General features: G+C 41.0%; 1 protein-coding gene across 5 annotated transcripts in view; it reads right to left on the reverse strand.

Annotated features, from left to right (window-relative positions):
• Positions 1 to 2,924: 2,924 nt before the first annotated feature.
• Positions 2,925 to 26,357, reverse strand: part of dgkg (diacylglycerol kinase, gamma) — a 135,099-nt gene continuing 111,666 nt past the window's right edge. For all 5 annotated transcript variants that reach the window (XM_074657613.1, XM_074657612.1, XM_074657610.1 and 2 more), the window contains 4 exons: positions 26,133 to 26,334; positions 10,535 to 10,655; positions 7,965 to 8,025; positions 2,925 to 6,539 (listed from right to left, as the gene is read on the reverse strand). In XM_074657613.1, the coding sequence (XP_074513714.1) occupies positions 6,441 to 6,539; positions 7,965 to 8,025; positions 10,535 to 10,655; positions 26,133 to 26,334 (483 nt within the window). In that variant the 3' untranslated portion in view covers positions 2,925 to 6,440. The remainder of the gene's footprint in view (positions 6,540 to 7,964; positions 8,026 to 10,534; positions 10,656 to 26,132; positions 26,335 to 26,357) is intronic.

The raw sequence follows: 26,357 nt of genomic DNA on the forward strand, positions 1-26,357 counted from the left end.
GTTCTAATGAATAATATGACTGATAGATTTCCAGTGTGACTACAACATGTGTCATTTGACAAAGAGAGAAAAACATCACTGTGGGGCAGGTTTAGTCCAAGGACGTCTCTCCTGACTCATCAATTTGCACTTTAACAATCACTCAAGGAGAAATCAAAGAGGCAGAGATACCAACTTCTCCACCAGCAGTAGTTTGAGTCGACTAGAGAGCCTCGTGTTTTGAATAAGGTTTGTTTTTTCCAACTGGAAACCTGTCTGGTAACTATACATATAGCCTGTGGCTGAATGTGACAAGCTCGTTGTCTCTTTACAGAGAGTTGTCAAACATCATTGTCATAACACAAACAATATCTCTCAAACTGAAGAAAAAGTACAGCAGTTTGATATATTTGAGTGTCCAGGTGTGGACTTTTCTTTAAATTCTACTGAACCTGGTAAACAACACGTCAAGAGCCAAATCAAATATCGAACAAATAGCAAAATAGACCTGAAAATCCATTTTTTATTGTGAACAAATCCCATGAAAAGACCAAAACCAACAATGAATCTACATTACCACAAGTATAGCCTTTTACAGCCGACGTCATGATTACGTCACATTGTTAGCTGGAGGCAAAACAAAGGAAAAGACTGGAGGCTAACACTATACTAGTAGTGGGCTAAAGTTACACATCTAAAATGTAATCTTGCTGTGATGTTGGGTGCCAGAATCCAGATATCGCATATATTGGAGATGAAAAACTGTGATTCGAGGCTCTAGCGAGCTACAATATCGGCAAAACGTTTCAGAGATGCAGAGAAAATGTTGCTATTAGTTTAGCTTTCTGCTTACCGCAGCCAATGGATCACGGCTGCGGTAAGCAGAAGGCTAAACTATTAGCAACCTGTTCTATCTCTGAGACGCTTCGCCAATATTGTACGACTCACTTTTTGACTGACTTTACTGTAGGATAGTTAATTATAGGTTAACAAAGGTTTATACGCCCTCAATTTATCTTTGCAGCGCTGCCGTTGGCCACCAGACCACTGGTCGGACGGCTGGCTACTGGCAACAATGATTAAAACACATCAGTGAGCTGCATCATTGCATTGAGTGACGTGTTCCTCCATTTCCATGAACATGGGCACTGTAGTTTTTGAGTCAATCCCACATACATCTTTCTGCAGCCGGATATACTCAACAGAGCACCAAACGTGTATCAATCCGCTGCTGAAAATAGTCCCCAACAAAATGTACCATTTACTCCTGTTTAAGTAATGTGTGCTAAAAACTACAGTGCCCACCTGATTTAGGAAATTACAGAGCCTTTAAAAAACTAAATATATGACTGTTTTTAAAGATTTAAGTATTCAGAACAAACGGGCTTGTGAGTTGCCACAGACAGAGTACCAGCCACGGTCGACAAAGTATTGAGAGATGGAGTCACGCATTGATGGTTTTGGTCTTTTATCATGGGATCTTTAAAGACAATTTGCTTCAGGAAACTCAAACTGCAAATAAAGATGGACACAGATATCACCTTCCTGTTTGCTAATAAATTACTTCAGTCCATTACCATGATAGTAACCAACCTTTGCTGCTATCTGAAGGTTAAGGTGACTTATTGTCTGCATTTTGTTTGTCTAAATGCTGCGACTCAGCTGTTGTCAGTCGAGGTTAAAGCAGATCCTTTTTGGTAATTTTTAAGGGCAATATGTTGCTACAAATAATCCTCCTTTCTATGTGATTTCTACTTTTCTCTGTGAGCTCAGAGCTGGTCCATTTCTTTGTTAAGGCAATTGATTACTTCAAAGGACACGAATAGATATGAGTTGTATTGGAAATCCACTCACTCAGACTCTGTGTGGGCGTTCATGTCGCTGCCCTTTGATTCCACATTAAATCACAAATGGATGTTATAACGGTAGAAACTTCATCTGGGAATACTTTCTTTTCTTTTTTAATATAGCTTCTTCTCCTGCCTTTTTCTTGCAGATGATTATAAACATGCTGCAAAAAAAAATGATAAAACAAAAATAAAACCACAACAAATAAATATATCAGATGAATTTTTAAGCAAAGAAATAAGTTTGAATAGTCTGATCCACACTCTCCTTTTTGTTCACTCTCCTTTTGTTTCAGCAGGCATGCGGTGATGAAAGTTAGCTTCAGATAAAATATTATAAACAAATATATACACTTGGTAATATAGCTGTCTAAAACAATTCTCTCAATAAATGTAAAGTTACTGTAAACATGCACTCTTTTCCCACTGAGGTCTCTCGGCACCCAGGCTCCATCGGTTAAAACTACAAATTAAGGAGACAAATATGATGATGTGCTGTATTTCTTACAGTGTATTTGTAGTTATGGCTTTCTGTTTATTTTTATTAGATTTAAACATAAACCATTGAGATGGATGACAGTGACTCATGACTAACCTGAACTCCATCCCAGTTTATGTTGATGCTGTCTGGAGGGTGAATATCTCCGGTGTATGAGGATACTCTGGACATCCTGTCTGTTTTCATGGAGCCTGGGTGCATAGAGTACTGACTCAGCGTATTTTAAAGGGAAATCGGGTATAAAGGCGTCACAGCCTGACCCTACAGTGGAGCTCAGTTTATACCATCAGAACGTCTCACCAGTCTCCCTCTGCCCGGCACTGTTAACACTTACACTACAGCAGGGTGCAAGGCAGTTTCCCACAGACGTCTAACTCACATCACATCCTTTGAGTTTTAACATTCACACATTTACATCCTCTTTGAAAATCTGTAATTTTCTTGAGCATGAAAGTTCATTCTTGACCTTATTGAGGGTAAATGTGTGTGACGAAATATTCTCAACTGGAGGTCCATGAATTTACAAACAAACAGTTTTGATGAGGATCCCGTAAGTGTGTTTTTTCTAGCCCTGTCTCCAAAAAAATATGTTCCTATACAACGAAAGTGCCTTCTCAATTACGTTTGGAGGGAAACGTATTTTGTTGCAGATTACGTCTTTGACGTATCACAAATACGTTTGTAATGATAATTGATGTTGTACAACGATCGACCCTTAATGAACGTTATTCCACGGCTGTGTTGAATACTCGATTCTGATTGGTCAATCACAGCGTTCAACGGTCTGTAATTTCTCTATAACAGACCGTTGCTATGTATAACAGACCGTTGCTATGTATAGCAGACCGTTGCTATGTATAACAGACCGTTGCTATGAATAACAGATCGTTACTATGTATAACAGACCGTTGCTATGAATAACAGATCGTTACTATGTATAACAGACCGTTGCTATGTATAGCATACCGTTGCTATGTGTAGCAGACCATTGCTATGTATAACAGACCGTTGCTACGTATAACAGACCGTTGCTGTGTATAACAGACCGTTGCTATGTGTAGTAGACCTTTGCTATGTATAACAGACCGTTGCTATGTATAACAGACCTTTGCTATGTATAGCAGACCGTTGCTATGTATAGCAGGCCGTTGCTATGTGTAGCAGACCATTGCTATGTATAACAGACCGTTGCTATGTATAGTAGACCGTTGCTATGTATAACAGACCGTTGCTATGTATAACAGACTGTTGCTATGGGCGCAGTTCTGATGTCGGACTCTGGAGGACCGTTTTTGTGCCAAAATATTGATTTCTTAAGTAAGTAGCCGTGTAATAAGCGGGATAATGTACAGCTAGCGGGACAAAAAGTCAACGTTTACTTATTTTAAATAACGTAACAAACGTAGTAATTTTAAACCAAACCATGATGTTTTTTTGTTTTTTTACCAAACCTAGCTCGGTAGTTTTGTTGCATTTTGTTTCAATTTACAACGTTAACCAAGTGTTTAAAACGGTTTAAAACTGTGACCGTAATCCCTCGAAACGTAATTGAGGATGCAGTTTAGCTGTATGGAAGGTCATTTTGTACAGCAGGAGACTGGGTTGTATTTTTCTTATAACTATGTATACCCTGTATAAAGCTCTATGTGAACCATGAGATTATCTTGTCACACATTCTGTAATTTTGATGCATTTGTTTGCTCCTGTTTCTTCCACAAGAAGACGATACAACATTAAACTCAAATCTAAAACGACGTGAATAAGACAAAGTGGGAAACTGCCTTTAGAGAGCGACTGTAGCGACTCTGTACGGTGAAGAATACTGATCTGAACTCCTCTAAGCTAAGATTTCCACATTGATAACGATGATATAGTAAAAACACATCTGTGTGTACAGTATATGTGAGCTACTCCTACTTTCCAGAAATATACATATACTCTTTCTGCACACACACTGTATAATAATCTGCCATATTGTGGGGACAGTAATATGAATACATTCTTTATAAACACTGAACTAAGCTCTCTGGTCAACAGTTTGTGAATCATATATCCTCCATCATTTTTTCCTCCATCACCATCCTGTCTTTATCAGGTAAACAAATGATGAATGCATTACAGCAGTAGGGGCGGGCGCTGGGATTTGCACTCTGACAGCACACTTGACATTGTGAGTTGATGTTTGACACGGTAATTAGGCGTAGGGTTTCACTGGAGGAGAGATAGAGCCGCCCTGAAATAGAGGGATAAATTTAGTTCCCCTGTCAATGCTCTGGTAAATAAAAACCCCCGGGGGCCCTGGTGTTATACCCTTGAGGGGATTTATTTCAATCCTTGACCCACTGGAAGTGTCCTGTGGCACGCGGTGCACAGGAGCTGTTGTTGATACAGTTTGGATGGCAGCATTAGGGCGCTTTCATAAGCCAATATTTAGTACGTCTTAATCTGGTGCGGTTTGTTTGGGCCAGGGTTCAGCAACCTTCACTATCAGAAGAGCCGTTTAAGGCAAAAAAAAAAATCTATCTAGAGCTGCAAAACATTTGAGCATTGTGATGAAGGTAACACAGCTTATAGTCTCAGTATATAGTATATAAGTCCAATGCAGTGAGGGCGAAAGTGCAAATGTACTACGGAGTATCAGGGCCACATTGAGGAAAAATCGGAGATTTCCAGAATAAAGTCATAACTTTACGAGAAAAAAAGAAAATAACACGTAAAATTACTACTTTATAATATTATGACTTTATTCTCATAATACTACGACTTTTTTATCTTAAACTTCTGTTTATTCTCGAAATCTCAGATTTTTTTTCCCCCTCAATGTGGCCCTAATACTCCGTCGTACCATAGACCTACAACAATGATAAATAAATATGAAAACGTAAACAAAGAATAGTTAGCCACTGAAGAGGGGCTAAAGAGCTGCATGTGGCTCCGGAGACGCAGGCTGCAGACCCCTGATTTGGGCAGTTGTGAACGCGGTAATCGTACTCTTGTGTGGACCAAAACAACTGGGCCGAGACCGCTTGTGGTCTCGAACCGTTTCCACACGAACTAAAACGCAGGCTGCCTGTTTACTGCGTTCACAACCGCCCAAACAAACCGCACCAGAGTTCGATTAGAGTGGACTAAATGTTAGCTTGTGAAAGCGTCCTAAGAAAAACAAGATGAACTACAACGTCTCCAATCTCTACTGCACAACAGGACAGGAAGCTCCTCTGCCTGAAGTCTACCGCCAGATCATCCACACAGTCTGTAAATATGGTTTACAGGATCTGTTTTTGTAGGTCAGTGATGCTAAGGGGGCCAAAATCCCTGCATATTTCAACCCATCCAGGCCACTGTTACGCCCCACTGCCGTCAACCCACAAACAAAAATAAGTCAATAATGGATGAGGCTCTTCCTCTCTGCTCCTCTGCACCGTGCTGTCAGTCTATGGGGGAGGCCCCGCGGCGAGCGCTCTTACAAGCAACCGCTGTTTCATTATTCATACAGGTGTTTTAAAGAAGAGGTGGATCTTACTCTATTTACTCACCGGCCTTGTAAACAACCACAATTACCGCCACGCCTCTCTCACTTCTTCTCTTCCTCACTGTAGTGTGTTGGAGCTCCTTCTTTCTTCATTAAAACAACCTGCTTTCTTTTCTTCTTCTTCTTCCTCACTATCACTACCTGTACTTCATTCAAAGGGGCTGCGAGGGAATCCCAGCAGTTGTGTTTAGCGGGCAGTGCAGTACTGGCATATGGCTGAGAGGTTTGGGCTGAGAGACTTGGCTGTTGCAACTAAATGCATGGCTGGGACGAGACTAGAGGATGATGGGTACACAGGAATAGGTCGATACTGTTATACGGAGAGTCTTTTAATTTCGGGTGCCATCACTGCAGGTTCCTCTGGGAGTGAATTGTCTGTAGGCATCCCCACTTTAAGAATGTTCCACAATGTGATCCCGTTGATGAACTTCCCACTTTCAAACTCCAACCTGGGAACAGTGCACCAGTCGTCTGATGGAGCTGCCTATACAGTGATTGGCATGTGTGTGTGTGTCTGTGTGTGTGTGTGTGTGTGTGCACATATGTACTGTATAATGTGTGTTTGTGTGTGCATGCATGTGTCCTAGTCGCGGCTCCGGTTGCGTTTCTTGAAGAAGAAGAAGGGCGTCTTCTGAGGCGGGCCCAGTAAAATGGGGACCTGGTTCATGTGCGTGATCTTGATCTGTGAGAATCAGATAGAGAAAGACGTGATGAAGGTTTGTACAGCTTTTCTTTTTTTTGTTCACAAATTCATCAGGTTGACAGTCATCACTTCCTGGCTCTTTATAACACACTGTTATAAAATCACTCACTGCGACCTTCAAATGACCTACATAACACAATAAAAAGCTTTCGATCTTCCGCCTCTGCGAAGGTCCGCGATGATGAAATGAAAAGTGGTTGAGACGGCGTGAGGATGAATAGATTAATAGTTGATTTCCTTCCTTTTCTATGATGTTGGACTGTGATATTTGATGGCATAACTGTGGTGGAGGTTGAGACTGGGGGCGTGCGGAGGAGGAGGATGAACAAAAGAGCAAGGACATGAGTGAGGATCAGACAAAAGCTGAGTAACACTCATCTTGCTGACTTTATCAGCTTAAAGGTATGAGTGTCTGTCCACCGGCGTCCAGGGGACGCTTATGCCGCATTTCCACTGCAGGGTACGGCACGGCTCTACCAACACGTTCTCTCCCAACTCGTAACATACTGACGCTTTGTCAGACCCCTCGGCGTCACTTTTCGGTCGCAGTAAACACGCGCTTAATGTTGTGAAGTAATCAAAAACATGTGCTTAGGTTCAGGCAATAAAAGCATTATAGTTAGGTTTAGGAAAAAACAACGTGGTTGGGCTTAAAACTGCTACGTTTGTACAGTCACTAAAGACACTAAACGTTGTGAACACGGGACACAAACGAACAGCTGATTGTAACGTGACGCACAGGACAAGAAACAGCGGTTCATTGCTCCCAATCCCGTCTTTAGCACTAGAATTACCGCCTTGTAGTTGTATGCCTCCGCCAACCAGTGAAGTTGCAGTTTACATCCATGTCTGTCCAAAATGTCATCACTTCATCATTTTATCCTGTTAGACATTTGTGTGACATTGTCATAACTAGCATAATTCATTCTTGGCTGATGGCCAAAAACGTGTTTTTATGAGGTCACAGTGACTTTTGACCACCAAATTATAATCAGTTCATCTTTGAGTCCAAGTGGACGTTTGTGCAAATTTGAAGAATTTCCCCCAAGGTGTTCTTGAGATACCTCGTTCATGAGAATGGGACAGACGTGAGGTGACCTTTGACCTTCACAATGTAATTAGTTCATCCTGGAGTCCAAGTGGACGTTTGTGTCAAATTTGAAGAAAGTCCCTCCAGAGTTTTTGAGATATCGCGTTCAAAGATAATGAGACGGGCGGTCAATGGTTGCCAGCAAAACTAAGGCGTACACTACGCTGTACAATTGACAAAACAAAGTGCAGACGTTCCTCTGTTTGGTTGCTGATGAAAGGATTGATCGTGTGTCGCGTTGAAGATGATGTCATGGCAGTTTCACGTTTTTCTATCCAAGAACAACTTTTCAGTGGTTCTTATTTAACGCTCACCGTGCAGGGGGGCTGCATCCAGGGCTCGCCATCGATCTGCATGGGCAGCCGCCGGGACGTCCTGTGAAGACAAAGCAGAAGGACGAGTGAGAGAGGTGGGGGGGGCCAGAGAGAGAGAGAGAGAGAGAGAGAGAGAGGACAGGGTGGGGTTGGAGGTTGTGAAGGTCAGATCACACACACCTCTAAGGCACGAGAGGCCTGTTCACACCGCCCCAGGACAGGGTCAAACACTGCACCCTTTGTTCCCATGAGACCCGTTCCCAGACAGGCCCCCACTCTTTAAACTCACAGACCCACTGTAAATGTACACACACACACACATAAACACACACATACACACACTCAAAGTTGGTTTAAGACTTTCATGCATGCCTCTCCGGCTGGAGAAACACAGTATGGGAGAATGACTGTGATGAATGCTCGATTAATTCTGGTCTGGGGAAATATTCGGGGCAGTGTGCAGAACAAGTGAGAGAACAACTTGTAAATGTCACTTCTTTGGTACAGTAACTGGCTCACTGTAGAAGTTAACTGGGCTGAAACAAAAACACTATCTATTTGATAGAATTTAATTGAATCTGAATTCAGTATTAAACACGCTTATTGTATCCGATCAGTTCTATTTCCTTATTTAGATCAACATTTGTTAGTAACTAAAGGTTATACCAGATAGAGTTGGTATATAAGAAGGGGACGTAGTCAACGTAACATCACCCATTGGTTTGTGGACTGCCGTTTTGAAGCCTCGAGTTCAGCATTTTGTCCGTCGCCATCTTGGTGTTTTGCAACCAGAAGTAACACGAGAGGGTGGAGCTAAGTACAACCGAACGCTTTTAGGCGACCAAAATGTTAATATTAATTTTCATGAACTGAAAACACACTGCGAAAGGGTTAAAGTTGTAAGACAAAAACACGGACAGCGCCATGGTAGCAACCTGTCAATCACAAGGTAGCCCCGCCCTAAAGCATCCCCTGCTTTATGGTCTATTTGACTCTAAATGGGACCATCATTTACTAAATGAACGTCATGATGTATTGAAGAAGACTTGAAACTAGCGATTGAGACCATAAACTCATGTTTACAATGTTTACTGAGGTAATAAATCAAGTGAGAAGTAGGCTCATTTTTATCATAGACTTCTATACAATCAGACTTCTTTTTGCAACCAGAGGAGTCGCCCCCTGCTGGCTGGTAGAAAGAATGCAAGTTTAAGGCACTTCAGCCTTGGCCGCCTGAGTTATACGTACAAAAAATTGAAAAAAAACCCTGAATTATCATGTAAGAGTTTGAAATAATTTGAATGCAACCCATGCATCCTAATCTTAAAGTAAAATACAACTAGGGCTGGCAAGAATCTGGCGATACAATACATATCACGATGCTATAAGAAGGCGATATATTGCAATTTTCTTCAAATCAAATTTTTAGGAAAACTGTCATAGTATAAAGAACGCACCACATTATGTATAAAATCTGAGTAAAAAAATGTGAAATGGCTCCTATGGGGACTAACATCATCACACATGAATACAATTGGACTCATTGGATCCACAAGAATCTCAGCTTTACAGTGATACCCAATATATGCAATTCAAGACTGTTTAGGGACCCCAGTATGCAGAAATATTCAAATACACCATTTTTAGAATAGGCGAAAATATACTGCAATATCATACGGCATGAAAAAAACTGCATGTGATTATCATAAAGTGGGCATGTCTGTAAAGGGGACACTCGTGGGTACCCATAGAACCCATTTTCATTCACATATCTTGAGCTCAGAGGTCAAGGGACCCCTTTGAATATGGCCATGCCAGTTTTTCCTAGCCTAAATTTAGGGTAACTTTGGAGCGTTATTTAGCGTTCTTACCGACACATAGGTATGACATGGTTGGTACCAATGGATTCTTTAGGTTTTTCTAGTTTCAGATCGCCAGTATCTTCACTCTAGCTTTAAAACTGAGCACGCCACAACCTCCGAAAGACGTCTGTGTCCACTGGCGGGCCGTCGTATTTTTAAGAGGTTAATTAAAAATCGATACAGAGAGTTTTGGAGAATTGATACAGTGTCGCAAAACATAATATTGCAATACTCATGTGTATTTTCTTACACCCCTAAGTACAACATCAGCTAAAATGAGACACTTTCAGCCTGAGTGCTCTTCACTAAAACACAAGAGGGAGGACGGATAAGAGAGTCATTAGCATCCTGGAACCAAATCCAAACTCAACACTACTGACAGATCATTCCTCATCCTGTGACTGTGACTCAGTCCTCGGCTCCAGCGGCTCACTTAGTAAAGCACGCATATATGAAATATATAATTTATGTTATTGTTTGGATGCTGCAGGGATTTCAGCCTTCGAATGCACAAAAACACTCAAAAGGAATACATTTTTGATCATACATGTAAAGAATGGAGATGGATTTGTTTTCAGCTTCCAGTTGGTTGACCAGAAGGAAGATAAAGCAGAGGGGAGGGCAGTGACACGAGGCAGATGAAGGGAAGGACGATGAGGAGGATGGATTAAATGTGGGAAAAGATAGTGGTAGACGGGAGGTTCTAACCTGATGGTGACGTTGGAACATTGAGCCAGTCTGCGTCCGGCACTCTTCAGTCCAGTGTAGATCTGTCCCATCTCTATCGCCCCTTCCAGGCCGACCACCTCCACCAGCTGATCACTGAAGTCTGGATGGAGAGAGTGTGTTAGAGGCAGTGAAACAGAGATATGTTGAGCTAAGTTATAGGCGCTTTGCTTGACCAAACTCAGAACAAGAGGTAAAGCAGAAGGTAATTATTTGCACATTATTTCACAGATGTATTTCCCTCAATCGATGCAGATGCGTTCTTTTCGATTCACCATGAAGGTGCAAAGTTTCTGCAGTTACGGAGCAACATTATCATTCATTTGTAGACGTGTTTGTGTCCACCTGATGAATGTAAGTCCTATATTCACTCTCTTTTAGCTCTGTTTTTGGTCTCCACCATCTCCTGAGGGAAATATCTGTCTCTTCAGCTACTAAATGCTCCACTATGTTCACCAGCTAGTCTCTAAGTGTCTATCTGCAGTTTGCCGCTGAGCAGGTGGTGTACAAAGACTTTTTATAAGTCCGTTCTCACTCAGAAGTCATCAAATACGGCGGCTTGGTAAGCGGCCCTACTCGTCAAACTATGGCACTCTACGTGGCCGTAGCTATGGTGGGAGTAAAAGAGGAAGTCAAGTGGAAGTAAAGTCTGCATAGGGCAAACCGGTATCACTTCAAAGCATGTAATAGACCAGAGGCTAGCATCAGTTTCACGTTTTGCCTCGCCGAGAATATTACATGCGCGTATGAAAGTGCAGAACCAGCAGGGGACAACAAAACCACTTAGTTAGGTTTAGGAAAAAAACTTCATGGTTGTGCTTAAAATAAGTCCGTAAACTAAGTAAAATACGTACTGAAACAACGTAACATCAGTACAGAAAACACACAAACGTCATTAGTAACTTACAAAACAAAACACAGGTCTTTTTGTGCGTCCGGGCTGGATAGGGATGAGGTCAGTTGGATGGTTGGGTCAGAAAACATGGGACTATCACCCAGGAGGACTTTGTTTTTGTCCCCTGTGTGAAACCACAAGTTAACGTTGACTTATTTTTAGTTATGTAAGAAAGTTAAGTTTCGTAACGTTTCATAACTTACGTTGTATACGTAACGTAGCTTACTTAACTACGTAACAAACATACTTATTTAACCCCCTTTTCTAAACCTAACCCAAGAAAGCCTATTTACGCCACAAGATACAAAAGTTGACATAAATGACATATCATGACAATCCCAATGAGATGTTCACCTGGTTAAATAAAAGGAAAGAAAAGAAAAGAGGAGTTGTTCACTGTAATATTGAGAGCGTGAAACCTTGTAACAGATGCCTCCTCATTATCTTCTAATCTATGAATTCCCCTTTGTGTTCTCTCTCTGTTTGGAAAGTGTGATGTCTAATAGTCAATATTTACAGATATGATCTTAAAGGTCAGTGACGATGATGTCATTTGACATTTAACTCACACCACAATACACTTTAGTTCATATAATAAAACCTAATGTATTATCATTGACAGGTTTTATGTGTTTGTACGGCCGCAGCAACTTCACAGGTTTTAACAAATGAATTATTAGAGAGAAATCTGAGAAATGTTTCGTCTTCACAGCCAGCGTGATAATTTGTGAGGTGCTACAGCAGAATCAAATCTCATACGACTGTTTGGTGGCAACTCATCTACACTCATTAACTGTGGTTGTGACCGAACACGGTAACAAGAACCAGCCTGGACGGGCTGACCAGGCCGACAAAGACTTTTATTTTGATAGTCATTGTTAGATTTGGCATAATTTTTTAATAACAATAAACTATAAATGACAAATTTATAGTTAATTAAAATTAGTCAATAGTTATTTTAATGTTGATAAATAATGAAATGATAATTAATAATGTTTAATAAGTATTAGTAATGCTATAATTTATGTTATTTTATCATTAGTTAGTGTGATATGAAATAATTAGTTTATAAATTGTATCATAGCTGATAAGAAATGATAACAATTACATTCTGATTACATTAATACATATTTATTAACAGTTTATTGTTGCACACATTATAACATTTTATTAAGTTATTAAGTATTTGTTAGTGATTACCCAATGATTTGTAAACCTTTAAGAAATCATTTGTAAAACATCAATAAACATAGATAGTTGGACCAGAAAACAATTATTAACCATTAGTATTAACTATCTATTTAAATATTGTTTATAGACGATTTACAAAGTATTTATTAACCATTTAATGAGGTATTATAACCATCAGATACCACCAAATAATGTTTAAAGACGCTTTACAAAGTATTTATTAACCATTAACAAAGTGTTACAAATATCTATATTTGTAATGTTTATATATGTTTACAAACAATTTCTTTAAGGTTTACAAATAATATCTTAATCATTAACAATAAAATAACTATTAACTGAGTTTAATTAACTATCAATTTACCATTTATAAATGACGGTTATGATAGAGTTTTACCATTTTTAAGCTTTTATTCTTTGATTTGGTTGTTTTTAATAGTATATTTATTATTAAATCTTCTTCTTTATTCTTATTGCGTTATTATTCTGATTATTGGACACTATGTTCTGGTGCTACATGTGACAATAGACCCGGCACTGAGTCAGACCTCTGCCTCTGTAACTCAGTCTCTGAGGCTGATCATGCAGGTTAGTGTGGCGCTCTGAGAGTTGATTAACTTGATTCAGTCGGGCAGGCTGCCAGCTCAACACCTAAACAGTCCTTTTCTCATGCACGCTACAAGAAAACTGGGTTTCCCCTGATTGCCTCTATGAATCACAGGCGTCATTTTAAAATGTCAAAGTAAAAACCGAGCAAATCTGACAGCATCCATTAAATCTGCAGCTCCAAACTGTGACCACTTTCTTATGATTACATGTTTCTAATGTTAACGGAAATGCAGACAGAATAAGAGTCTCTAAAATGCTTCAGTGCAAGAAGAGAAAGGAAAAGAGAGTTTGAGGTAGTGCACCCAGGGAACCGGTCAAACCGTCCCCCGAGGGTCTCGATCCTCCACCCAGCCCAGACAGGCTTCGACTGGCAGCGCTGCCTGTTGTGACAGGACCCACAGGCTGCAGGTCTGTCTGTCTGTTACAGTGTAAACAACGTTAATAATTTCCCAACGCCGTCCGACCCCGCCTCTCACCCTGTGCTGTCTGGCTTTGTTTCAAACCATAAATAGGAAACTGTTGCATATTTTTTGGTTTGCTCTGGAGTGGAAATGTGTTGCTGCAAAAAAGCCTGATGCAACACATCAGGACGAGTCTGAGTCACGACTTTTCACGCTTGGAGGAATTTAAGAAAAAAAGGTGCGTAAACACTGTGACACAAGTACAGAGGACCATTTGAATTTGCTTTGCTTAGCCTGTGCTTTATGTGCTTTATGTGGTTTTGTGGTTTAAATCTGAAATATTGCCAAATAGGGGCTTTTGCATAACACCGGTAACAACGACTACCGCGACAAGCCTACTCCCAACTCATCAAATACCGCCGCTTGGTCGGTGCCCCTCGGCATCGGAGGCCGTTGCACGGGGTACCCCTCTAGTGTTACTTTTGGAGGTACCAGGGACACCGTGTCAACGCTTGTTACATGTATAGTGTCCTTTCACTGTTTTCACAGGAAGTTAGGTTTAGGCAACACAACCACTTATGTAGGGTTAGGCAACGGTTGTGGTTGACTTCACTGACTCAACTCATGTGACTAACCATGAATCGAGTCGGTGAAGTCAACCATTCTCAGACTTTTTCTCATGTGACTAACCATTTGCATGACTCAAAGAACTGACGATACCAACGAGTCATGTGACTAACAATGTACGTGACAAATTAAGTCAACGTTACTTTTAGTTTCACACGGGACACGAACAGCGGTCTCACGGTTGAAAGTCTTGTGTTTGTTTGTCTTAGTGGACTCCCACGCTATTAATACTACGTCACCTGCTCCGACCATCGAATAACGCCACAGGTGGGTTTACATTGGAGTTAGTTGAAAGCTCGGCTCGTCACAAGCTGTTGCTAAAAGGGGACCTCCGTGCGTTGGTTTCCGATGCCGAGGGGCGCTGACCATTCGCCGGTATTTGACGAGTTGGGAGTGAGAACGGGTTGACCAGGACCAGTTTGTATCTCGCATTTAGAAGTAGTTATTTTAGCCCAAACCACAATCTTTTCCTAAATCTCACCAAGTTGTTTCGTTGCTTAAACCTCACCAAGTTGTTTCCTGTGAAGATTGAAGTGTATTTTGAAAAGACTGTATGCATGTAACGAGTGGAAATTGTCACGTGTTGCTGGATATTCGTAGGAAAACGCACGAAAAAATTAGGAATAATTTTCGCAAGATATCATAGAAACCGTTGTATGAGGATATGTTGTGGAAACACATTTTGTGTTGTTTCCAATCTAATCTTAAAAAAAACCAATCTCTTGATTAATTTAGAAAGCTGGGTGTTCATCTCTCCATTAGTTGCGGTGAAAATATACCAATGTACAGCAGCTGGATGATGTCGGTTTTAACATGTGGTGAATATGCAGTTTATTGTTGCTTCCCTTGTATAAAAGCACAAGTATGGACCTGCATGTGTGACATTTAGAGAGTGCTGCCATTTCGTACCTATAACTTCAAAGATGATCAGGGTTTATATGGGAATGGGTTTGTTCCAGCTGAGTCACTGGTACTCTTTAATATTTCAGGCGACAATTCAAAAAGAAAATGTCAGAACAGAGTACAGAACAAACATTTTAAAAATCACTCAAAGGCCGTACTTCAGTTTGTCAGTCCTCTTAAGAATTAAATGCTTGGTGCTCACGCATTAGTGCAGAAGTGTGATATTGGGATATATAAATGAATAAAACTGACAAGTACTTGTGAGGAGAAGGAAAAAAATGAAACAACTTATCGTTCATCACATGAAAAATGTGCACATAAAACTCTTATAGCTTGATATTAATGTGACCGCGGCCAACACTGTTTTGCAAGACGGGCTTCACTAGATAGAACTTTGCGGTTTTGGTGCTTCCGTGTAGTTTGTGTTGGAGTCTTGTCTGAACAGCGTAGCCACACGGGAGCGCGCATGGGTCACCGACCCGGATTGATTTATACGTGTAAGAAGTTACAAACAGTCCCTTTAACTGTATGTTTCCCAACATAAAGATCTAAATGATGTTTCAAAGCGTTCTCCATATTGCCTTGATACTGAATCAGTCATTTATTTAGATTAAAAAAGATTTATCGTCTGCCGTTTATGTATATTTCTTATATAAAATGCAGTTTTAACTCGTAGAATGATCTCCGCCCAGGCTTGTAAAATCCCACAAATTCCCAGAAAAAATACTCAGAATATGATCTGAGTGTCCTAAATGAGCTCCAATCCTCATCACATGTTCATTATCCTGCGTCAAATACGGAAACTATGCCTCATCTTTAGACTGCTGCATGCTACTGCTGCTACACAGACACATGTTCACCATATGAATCCCCCTGTCTCTGCAGAGCTTTCCAGGAAATAATCATAATAGGATTGGGCATCCATAAAGAAAAAATACTGGACAGTTGGAGACTAAGGGATCAAGAAGACTAGTGACACAATGGCTCCACACGACAGATGGGAATTAAGAGGAAGGCTGGATGTAGAGATGGACGCAGCCTGTCAGCTGAAATACAGGGAGAGTCTGTCAGAGCTGTAACACGGTCTTATACTGCAAGACAGAGAGTGTTGGCATGTCCTATTTTAGGATTTTAAAACAGTATATCCTTTTCCTGTTGTACTATTAAATATATAAATCCCCCTCCTTCGCACACACCCACATATACACCTCCACTTCCTCCAAACACCAAACATGGTCATGCCATCCTGCCAGTGTCCCAGTGAGAGAGCCTGATGGCAGAACTGTGCTGGTTCTCACCTCACTGATGATTCCCGCCTCATCAGATCTCTGCGCTTTTGACTCTCAGGCAACCAGCGCTGTTACTTCTCAGTGAGGTAGAGCTAAGAATAGAATAGAACAGCCTCTTACATAACGCAGCCACGGTGCATTCTGGGATGGGATGGCGATGCTTTGCCAAGCAGCGGGCAGCGAGAATCGTCACTGCTGTGCAGCACTATTTTTCTCTGCTGTGCAGGCAGCCTTAAGTCATTTAAAATTCATTCATTATTTACAAATAAATCACGCTTTATATAGTGACACGTAATAACATTTGTAAATACATTATCCCAGAATATCTCAATTAAATATTTAATATATATAAATATAGTGTATTCATGATTAAATCCTAAAATATAAATATATAGAAGTATGAAACAAAAACTAGAAAGAGGGAAGTAAAAATATAAATTAAGACGTAGCGGTGGTTATATTCTATATTAAGCCCATGAAAAGACCAAAATAAACAACGCATTATTGCATCACTCAGTATTCTCTGACTTCCCTTCTCTGTGGCTCTCAGCCCATCTATCTTCTCTAAATGTAATTATTTTTGTCTGCTACAGTGTACATATCTGTTATGTAAATCACTTCTCCTGAGTTCCTCCTTTGAGAAAATAATGTGAAACCAAATGGGGAGAAATTTATATTTGATGTTATTTTGATTTCATGATGCCGTCTACAAGTTTTGCATTAATTCGACGGCACTCTGGCAGCTGCTGTCAATCAAACACAGACACCGACATGTCGACCTTCTTCCTTTTAGTGATTAAAACTATGAACAGTACATTTGAAAAACACACCGGCATTATTTTTTTAATCAAAAAAGGGACGACTAAATATGATTTCAGTTGAATAAATGTCTGTTAAGTCACTATCTATCGCCAAATGAGGTAACACAATGGTGATTGAGCCTATGGCCCACTGATGAAAGTATTGCAATATCTACAGTATATTTTTGCAGTTTTATGAAATGGGTGTTGAAAATGCTGTTGTATACTCACAAAAAATGGAACTATGTACACAATTATGAAAACTTGAAGCTCATGAACATAGAAATAGAATATTTCTATTCTCATGTATAAACAACCAGACTGATAAACTCTGAGCACAATTCAACTGTTTTCACTCAAATAGAAATTTTAAATCAACCAGGACTGAAATCTTAAAGATTGCCACTTTAAAAACTTGTCACAAATATAGTATAATATATACTATTATACTATATACCGCATTGGCCCAGAGATGTATCTGGAAATCACGTTTGAAACTAGACATTGACGATCATTACGTGAAATATATTTTTTAGATGTGAAGAGTACTCATAGAAGTAGAATGAGAGTAGAATGGACATTCCCATTAAAATCAACATGGCAGGATGGTCGGCGACGGACATTTTTATGTGTACCGTTGACACTGCAAAGAACTGTGACTGTTGTAGCGCCCCCAAGAAGAGCGCCGGACTTTGAAGCCAAGTTTGGTAGTGGCCAAACCGTGTAATCACAACTTCCGGGTCAGTCACATGATGCCATTTGTCCCAAAAAGACTTTTTCCCATAGACTCAGATTGGGAAAGAGATCTTCTTCTCTGTCTGTAAATCAATGGATAATTCAGTTATCAGGTAAATCAACTTCCCGGTACGAACACTTAAATAGCCCTTATTTAAATCATTAGGTCCTAAAAGTTGTAAAATTCACTAATAGCCGAATCCAGAGTTATTTTCGTGCTGTTCATTTGAACGAGCCGAGACCAAGCGGCTGGGAGGCGGAGTTAAAGGAAACGCTAGTGCGGTTGCTCTGTGGGTCCATGGATGCGAACGAGTCGGGTACTTTTATACTCAGAACTTTTTTTGGCTTCTTGCGCCACTGAGCAACTTTTATAGGAATGAACGGGGGAACGCCTCCAGCGCTGCATCCAGTTCTCTTAATGCATCCATGGTTGCATCCCATAAAAACTTCCGTATAAACTGACTTGCGGCAAATCACGGACTCACTCATGCAGACGTAACGTGTAACACAACAGCGTTGGCGTATGGTGTGTGTGTGTGTAGTCCCGCCTTGCCGGCTGTCTCTTTTACACAAACGTCGATTCGGCTCTGTGGCTATACCTCCCGCTGTCGGCTCAGCGGCGGAGCCTGTGTGACACACTTTACGGCCCCGCTGAGGTGTGTTGTGACCATAACAACTAACCACAATCGGCATTTTCTTTTGAACTAGTCAAATGACCACAGCAAACAGTCCAATGTCCGTTCTATACTCATTCTATTTCTGTGAGAGTACTGATGTAAGAGATAACCTAGCCTTAGTGTTGCTAGGCTAGCAAGTCCGTTCGTTATAGTAGGTCTGTTAGAGTTAAACCTACAGGAGTTTCAGATGGCTCATGTAATGTGTTGCTACCGTGGTGGATGAGTGAAAACCAGTCGAAAGAGTCTCTTCTAGCATTAGCACTCTACTCCTTGAACTAATAAACTTCCCTGACAGCCTGAAGGTTATCTTTATGAAGCCATGACGTGGGATCAAATAGAAGGAAGGAACGTGTCACTCAACAACAATGGAGCTCCATAGCACAGAGGAACGAGATGGCTTTGGCTACACAGACAATAACACCTGTTATATCTGTGAGGTTTGTTGACATTAAGAAAAATATAGAATATCTCCAGACTTGCCCTTTAAGTTTTAAATTTAGTAATGAGTTATTTATAACGACCCTCCAATTAGAAACTGAGAGATGAATTATAAATCCCCCAGAGGAATAGCTGCAGCTTTCATTGTTCATCAGCTTGAGGTGTTAGGCTATAATTACAAGCAGGCATATTTGTGTATCCTTCCTCCGCCCACGTGCCCTCCCTCCCTCCCCGACCGGCCTGTTATTGTCTCAGGGTGGCCAGAGTCATGGCAGATGGTCAAAAGGAACTGCAGCTCACCTTGCCAGCACCCACAGAGGTGGAGGTACGGGGGAGAGCACTTGGCCATTTAACAGAGAACACTGTGTTACTATAATACAAAAATACACCATGTCACCGAATCCTTACATGGTCCGTCAGCACCCAGATGGTGAAATTTCAGTTTTGTCCAGAAACTAAATCGACATGAGAATTTTCCAGATGGGAGAAAAACAATCATGGGAAAGAACAGATTATAGAAGAATTGTCATCTTTTCCATCCTGTGTGAAAGTGGCTTCTTTAAGGATCGTTTGTCATTCATTAACTTTGAGTAAATGTATCACGGGAAGGTCATCCACTCTCCCACCATCCACTGAGAGCAGCTTCATACAGGAACTATTTCCAGCCACTCAGACCGGTGGGGGGGTGAATCAAAGTAATTATAGACGTTTCTGTTGTGTGAGAAGAAAACAATATGCCGTCTCTGGATGCGATCGGCCTAATATAGCCTCCTTCATGGTGTGTCACAGCTTGACTGTTGGCGGGGGAGGGTGGGCAGGGGTTTTGTGGACCTTGGGAAGACGGGAAGGAGGAGCGAGAGGAGGAAAGGTGAGGGGAGGGAAAGAGCTCAGGGGTGTGACGGGTGGAAGAGGAGAGGGAGGAGAGAGTCGGACAAGCAGGGAAAGAAAACAAATGAGTCACGAAGGGGAGACGCAATGGGAAACGTACCTGAAATAGCACCAATGTTGAGCTACTTAACCTGAAAATTGTAATCAATTACTCATTACTTTACTAATTACTCATCGGAAGAAGTGATCAGTTAGCACATCCCCGTCAATGGTGCTTTCAAACAACGCTAACGTCATTTATCAAGGGCCAACCTCTGGGGTCTGAGAAGTGAAGCCAATGCTGAAGTGCCTTAAACTTGCATTCTTTCTAACAGCCAGCAGGGGGCGACTCCTCTGGTTGCTAAAAGAAGTCTGATTGTATAGAAGTCTATGAGAAAATGAGTCTACTTCTCACTTGATTTATTACCTCAGTAAACATTGTAAACATGAGTTTATGGTCTCAATCTCTAGTTTCAAGTCTTCTTCAATACAGCATGATGTTCATTGAGTAAATTATGGTCCCATTTAGAGTCAGATAGACCATAAAGCAGGGGATGCTTTAGGGCGGGGCTACCTTGTAATTGACAGGTAGCTACCACGGCGTTATTCAGTGTTCAGTTGTACTAAAAGACACTCTAATGGCCTTTACACACCGGGGGCGTGACGAATGACATGAAAATGTGAAATACTCGCCTGCAAATATTATGTCTGGGGCTTTTATTGTGAAAGGCAAGAACGGAACGGCTCAGAAAATCGACCTAGTTCCGATGAAAAGTCGCTCTTTCGCCGCATAATATTCGCGTTCTGTGTGAAAGTATTCATGACAAAAACAACAGTTTGAAAAAATATATTGACATGCAAATTAATTACACAAAAAAAGGCTCCAAAAAACCGAGATGGACAAAGGACAAAATGCCAAATTCAAGGCTTCAAAACGATAGTCCACGAAACAATAAGTGACGTCACGGTGGCTAGGCCCAGTTGTAGTGGAGTATAAGTATAAGGTAGCTTAAAATAGAAATACTAAAGTAAAAGTACATCAAAATTGTACATAAGAACAGTACTTGGGTAAATGTACTCAGTTACTTTCCAACACTGCTGGTAAGACAGAAAACAAGCCGACATTACACAAGTATTGAAGTAACAGCGTTACTGGGATTAGTAACTTTAATGTAAATACTGAATTTCAGACTTTGTAACATCTTGCACTACTCTACAAAAACATTATAACATGCTAGTGAGCACTGCCGGTATACAGCACCAACAATTCCCACGTTTCAGTCCCTGGACTACTGCGTGCTACATCCACTTTATTTATGTGCATCCTTTCCAGCTCAATCCACAGCAGGAAATTGAGGAAATGTGATCCAGGAGCAGGGAGGAAATAAACAGGGGAGGGGAGAGATGGAGCAGAGATAAAAGCTGAAGAGGAGCACAGTGATGGGCTGGGCTGACACCGGGGCCTTCGTACGTGAATCCTGTTCCTGTCAGCAGCTCCAGCCCGTCACTGACTGTTATCTATCTTCATCCAGCTGACAGGAATGGACTTTTGAACCCACTTCACTTACAAATTCAGACATGCATGTTGACTTTTTCTCCCCACCAAGGCACATTTGAAAAGCTTAACGTCAACTTGAAGATTTTCTTTGTCCCATTCACTGAGCGTAAGTTACACCTTGATGTCAGAACAGTACATGTACACTGGAAGATGTGTTTTTAAGTACAAATACTCAAATATTCAGGTGTGATTTCTCTTTCTCTGTTTCTCCCCTCACCACTTGTAAATCATTTGTTTGTTTCCCGGCTAAAACTAGAAATAAAACAAAACATTTTCCTTAAAAAACATCTTTGAGCCTCAGGTGTGTTCAGATTGATTTATCAGGTAGCAACTGTAGAGAGATGACGAGAAACCGAGGGATAAAGAGAGATGGGTAATGACATGCAAACAAAGTCTGAACACACCTTCAAGCTTTCACAGCAGTTAAGCAGCTACTTTCTTCCACTTAAGGACTGTTGTTTATACCGGGAAATAGATGCAATGTTTAAATTTCAATGACGCAACTGACTGCATTACAATTACACGTTACTATAGTCTGTCTCTGTGTGTCTGTCCCGGTTGTCGCTTCTGTCCATGCAGAACAAAAGCCAGAGCTATCCGCAGTGACTCAGAGGACTGAGTTTCATCACTGAGGTCAGAAGAGCCCGAGGCGTCTTTCAGTCACTCTGGGTAACCCTGGCTGATTGCATTAACTGCGCTAAATGGATTTAAAAGCTTCAGTTTATTGCGCCAGAGAAAGCAACTGCCATAAACAATTAGTAGTATGATAAACATGCAGGCACGCATACACACGGACAGAGGCACGCTAGTGCACATTGCACACGGTGTGGCACGCAGAAACTGAGGCACATAAAATGCGTACCTCTCTGAAACTAGAGCACTCGTCTGTTTCCAAATAGCATTAGCATTTGATAAAGGTTAAATCCTGAGGGACGACTCTGGAGCACAAAAATTCCAACACACACGTTCTCACATGCACGACGTGAATGAATTCATACAGAAATAATGACATGTTTTACTAAAACTGTCCCTGATAAGTGAAGCTAGTGGCCCAAACTTTATACTGTATCACTTCTAAAAATGGCACTTTGACGCTCTTTATACTCTGTCACCTGACCTCCTCCTTTACTCCCGCCATGACTACGGCCATGTAGAGCGTCATGGTGAGATCAGGCTGGTAATGGACTGCATTATTCCTTGATAAATGATTTAAATGATTAACCAATTATCCAAAATAATCCATTAATTGAGTAACCTTTTCATTCCAACATAAAATGAGGCCACAAACGTTTCATCAAAGTAGAATCAACTCCTTTCTGACACCAACAACAATTAAAATGTTCTCATCATAAAAGTCAAATCACAGAGCACAGGGCTGTTGGATTGTATTACAATGTACAGGGTTTTATTTATTTTCTGGTCAGTCAGTGTAATGAGATAAGGAAAATCCCTTCAAGTGACGACAGTTTGTTGGTCTTCACGTCTTTAAGAGGCTACTTTGGGATTATGGCTCGGATTTAGGTCAAGAGTTAAGAGGCTGAAGATTCACAACATGAATGGAGCTAATGGCTGCAAAAGCGCTCAGACACGAATACACTGACGCAAACTGGTGTGTCTGCTTGTGAGTAGACATCTGCTCTGTTGTGGAGCCAGAACCTGTGGACTGGACTGAGACAGGACAGGGGCAGCAGCTAATGTGGCCCTCCAAGGTGACCACAGGCTGATGTGAACTGTATCTACTGTACTCTATTGTATGTATGTGCTATGTCTTAAAGGGGCACTCTAGCAATTCAGCACTAGAGCAGTTAAAGGGTAAAAAAAAAGGCTGAAACTTGTCCAGTAATGAGGGAGAGCGCTGTAGACGGCAGCTGCTAAAGAGCTGCAATATGGTGCTATGGGGGCAAGCCGGCGCCGTCATTTACGTCCACTAAAAGTGCTTGTTTTTGCCATGACAGGCTCTGATTGTTATTATAAGTGTCTGACAACATTATGGAAAGAGTCTCGCTCAAGGAGAAGTCTCGTTCTGAAATCTGGTGAGGTGACGTGAAGACAACGGTGGAATAGTGGAATACATCCATGGTGGAAACGCGAGTGGCAACCGGGCAGAGTTTGTTGTGTAGGAGTACAGAAAGTGTAGCGTAGTGTCATGGCTGAATATTAAGATCATTTCCACAATGTGGATGAGGTCTTTGAATTCGATGGACGCCCGTATTTATTTGAGCCAGAGTATACGGATGTTCAGATTTCACAACGAGACTTCTTGATCGGGACTTGGACACAATAACAAACAGACCGGATCAAGCGAAAGCATTCTCCCTCAATACTGGACCAATTTCAGAATTTGTTGTCCTTATTAGTCACATAGGAAAATATGGTCCAGGTTGAAAAAAAAACTAAGTTACCCTTTAAGATCGAAGTAGCAAAAGCCTAGATATCCTCACTTTTACTCCCTATGGGTTAAGCTCCAAAAAACACTGGATCCAGCAGTACCCATAATGTAACTTTTTCGTTAGATTCTCCATGCCTCCTAAATTCTCACATCTTTCAAACTCTACGTCCCAAGTTTGTAAGACGGACTTTCTGTTAGAAGTATCAAGCCTAATCCGAGATAACCCTGATACTTCAGAGCCACAGAGGAGGATTAAATAACTGGTTTCACAGGTAGAGTAGGAGTCCTGAACTGAACTTTATGTGTAAAATTGGTGAATTTAACTTTTCAGATTATTGAACTCCTATAAAGACTAGACATCCCTGACAATTTAACAAAAAATGTTCACCAATGGACACATATTTTCTTAGTCTAGACAGACTACACAAAAGAGCACATATTGATGACAGGTGGACTGTGATTAGAACTGCATCACAAGGCAATCCCAAATCCAAACACGAATTCTTGCCTGTTCCTGTACTTAAACAGAAGTAGACGTCCATCCATACAGAACTTAATTAAGGCCCCGACACACCAAGTTAATGGTCGGCCATTGGATAGTTTGGGGCCGGTGAGCATCTGAGATTTTTCGGCCGATTCAGCATGTTGAATCGGTGCTGGAGCCCGTCGGTGAGAGAAATCACTCTGACCGGCGATTAAGCTTAAACGAATCAGTGCACAAGAAGGCTCATGCTAAACTAACGAAAACAGCGATTCTTATTATCAGGCGATTATACACTAAAGAAAACATACTTATTAATATTATATTCCATTTCTGCCAATAGATCCCCCTAAATGTTACACATTGGTACTTTAAAATGCAGTCTAAGTGCAAAGACTGCATCTATGAAGAAGTGTTGCGTCACCCCTGTTCCTTCCTTCTTACACTATGGTTTCTTTCACTTTGTCTTCCCTTCCTCCTGTCTTTTGCTCTTCCTCTCTTTCGGTCTTTACTTCAGCATAGCCCTGAGATCTCCATGGAAACAAGGTTTAGTTCAGTCAGCAGAGATGCAGAGACAAAGTGAAGCGAAAGAGACAGAAGTGGGATGAAACAAGAAAACCTTGGCCAAAGCATAGAGTGGGTTATTTTCTAATGTTTGCGGACATCAAATGCAAACTCGCCACCAGCAGCAGCTGCATGTAACTCATCCTGCAAAATAGCTAAATATTACAAAAACGTATACATTGAAGGGCATAAAGAACTTTTTCATCTCAATTTGATTGGTTTTTTTTGGATACCACTTTCCCCATGATTGGTGAAAGCATTGTTATTCCACTGTATACAGTTGTATACATTAATTCTAAAATATGAGAGAATTACCATCCTTGTTTTATTGTATAAATATAAATTATCAGCTATAATACAAGGTAATAAGGTAACAAAATGCCAGAAGAAGAAGAAGAAGAAGAAGAAATGAAAGAAGAAATGAAAGAAGAGAAATGGAGATGTGAGAAAAGTCCTTAACTGGATATGAACCTTGTAAGTCACACAAACCAGCAGTACAGTTGTTTACAAAACCAAACATTGTAGAATATATTAAATTGACGTCGGGATGAACGGATGAACGTTATTGGAAATACCGATGCAGCTACAAAATAGTAATGTGTTGATTTTGTAAACTAACTGCTTTATTTTCTCTTGCTCTCTGCAGGAGAAAACAACCATTGATTATAGAGAGTCCTTAATTATTTCCAAAAGTCCAAAGTTAATTTTGAGGCAATTATTGCTGCAGAGAAAAGTGAACAGAAGGTAATAATTTAAATCACACTTGTGCTATTTTAATATGAACAAGCTGCTACCACTCATCAATCAACCACTAAAGGCTCAGACACCCTGGAGCGACCGTTAACTCTTTGGTTGTAACCTCGCTTTAAAATCACTGAAAACACAGTGCAGGGTTTCCCATTGTGTTAAAATAGTGAAGGTGCACCGCCTTACTCTATTAACATCAAAAAACATCTCTGTAAACGTAGAGACAAATCAATCAGTCCCAGGAGGGAATGTGTGAAGAGAAAGTCACCGTACAAGCAGCACCGCAAGGTTAAACACCACCTAAAACAGATGTTTGGTGGTTGTCACTGTCCTTAAACTCCAGTTCTGCCAACACTTGTATGAATAACATAAACAGTGACAGCGTCCTCATTCATCTGCTTCGACTCACCTTGACTGCAGAATTTGAGCTCTTTAGCGTCTGTGACGGTGCTGGCTGGCATCCTGTCAGGAACCTTCTTGCTCATGCGGTTGTAGTTCCTCCTCTTCTTCGTCTCGCCCCACAGGTGGGAGCCGCCGTGCATGCTGGGAATGTTGAGCACAGCGATGCCCTCTAAGGAGGTGTTGCTGAGGTCCAAGGTGATCCCGTCGGCCTTAAGGGGGAAATTAAGAAACA

This window comes from Sebastes fasciatus, chromosome 14 (assembly GCF_043250625.1).
Source record: "Sebastes fasciatus isolate fSebFas1 chromosome 14, fSebFas1.pri, whole genome shotgun sequence".
In the NCBI taxonomy this organism is placed as follows: Eukaryota; Metazoa; Chordata; class Actinopteri; order Perciformes; family Sebastidae; genus Sebastes; species Sebastes fasciatus.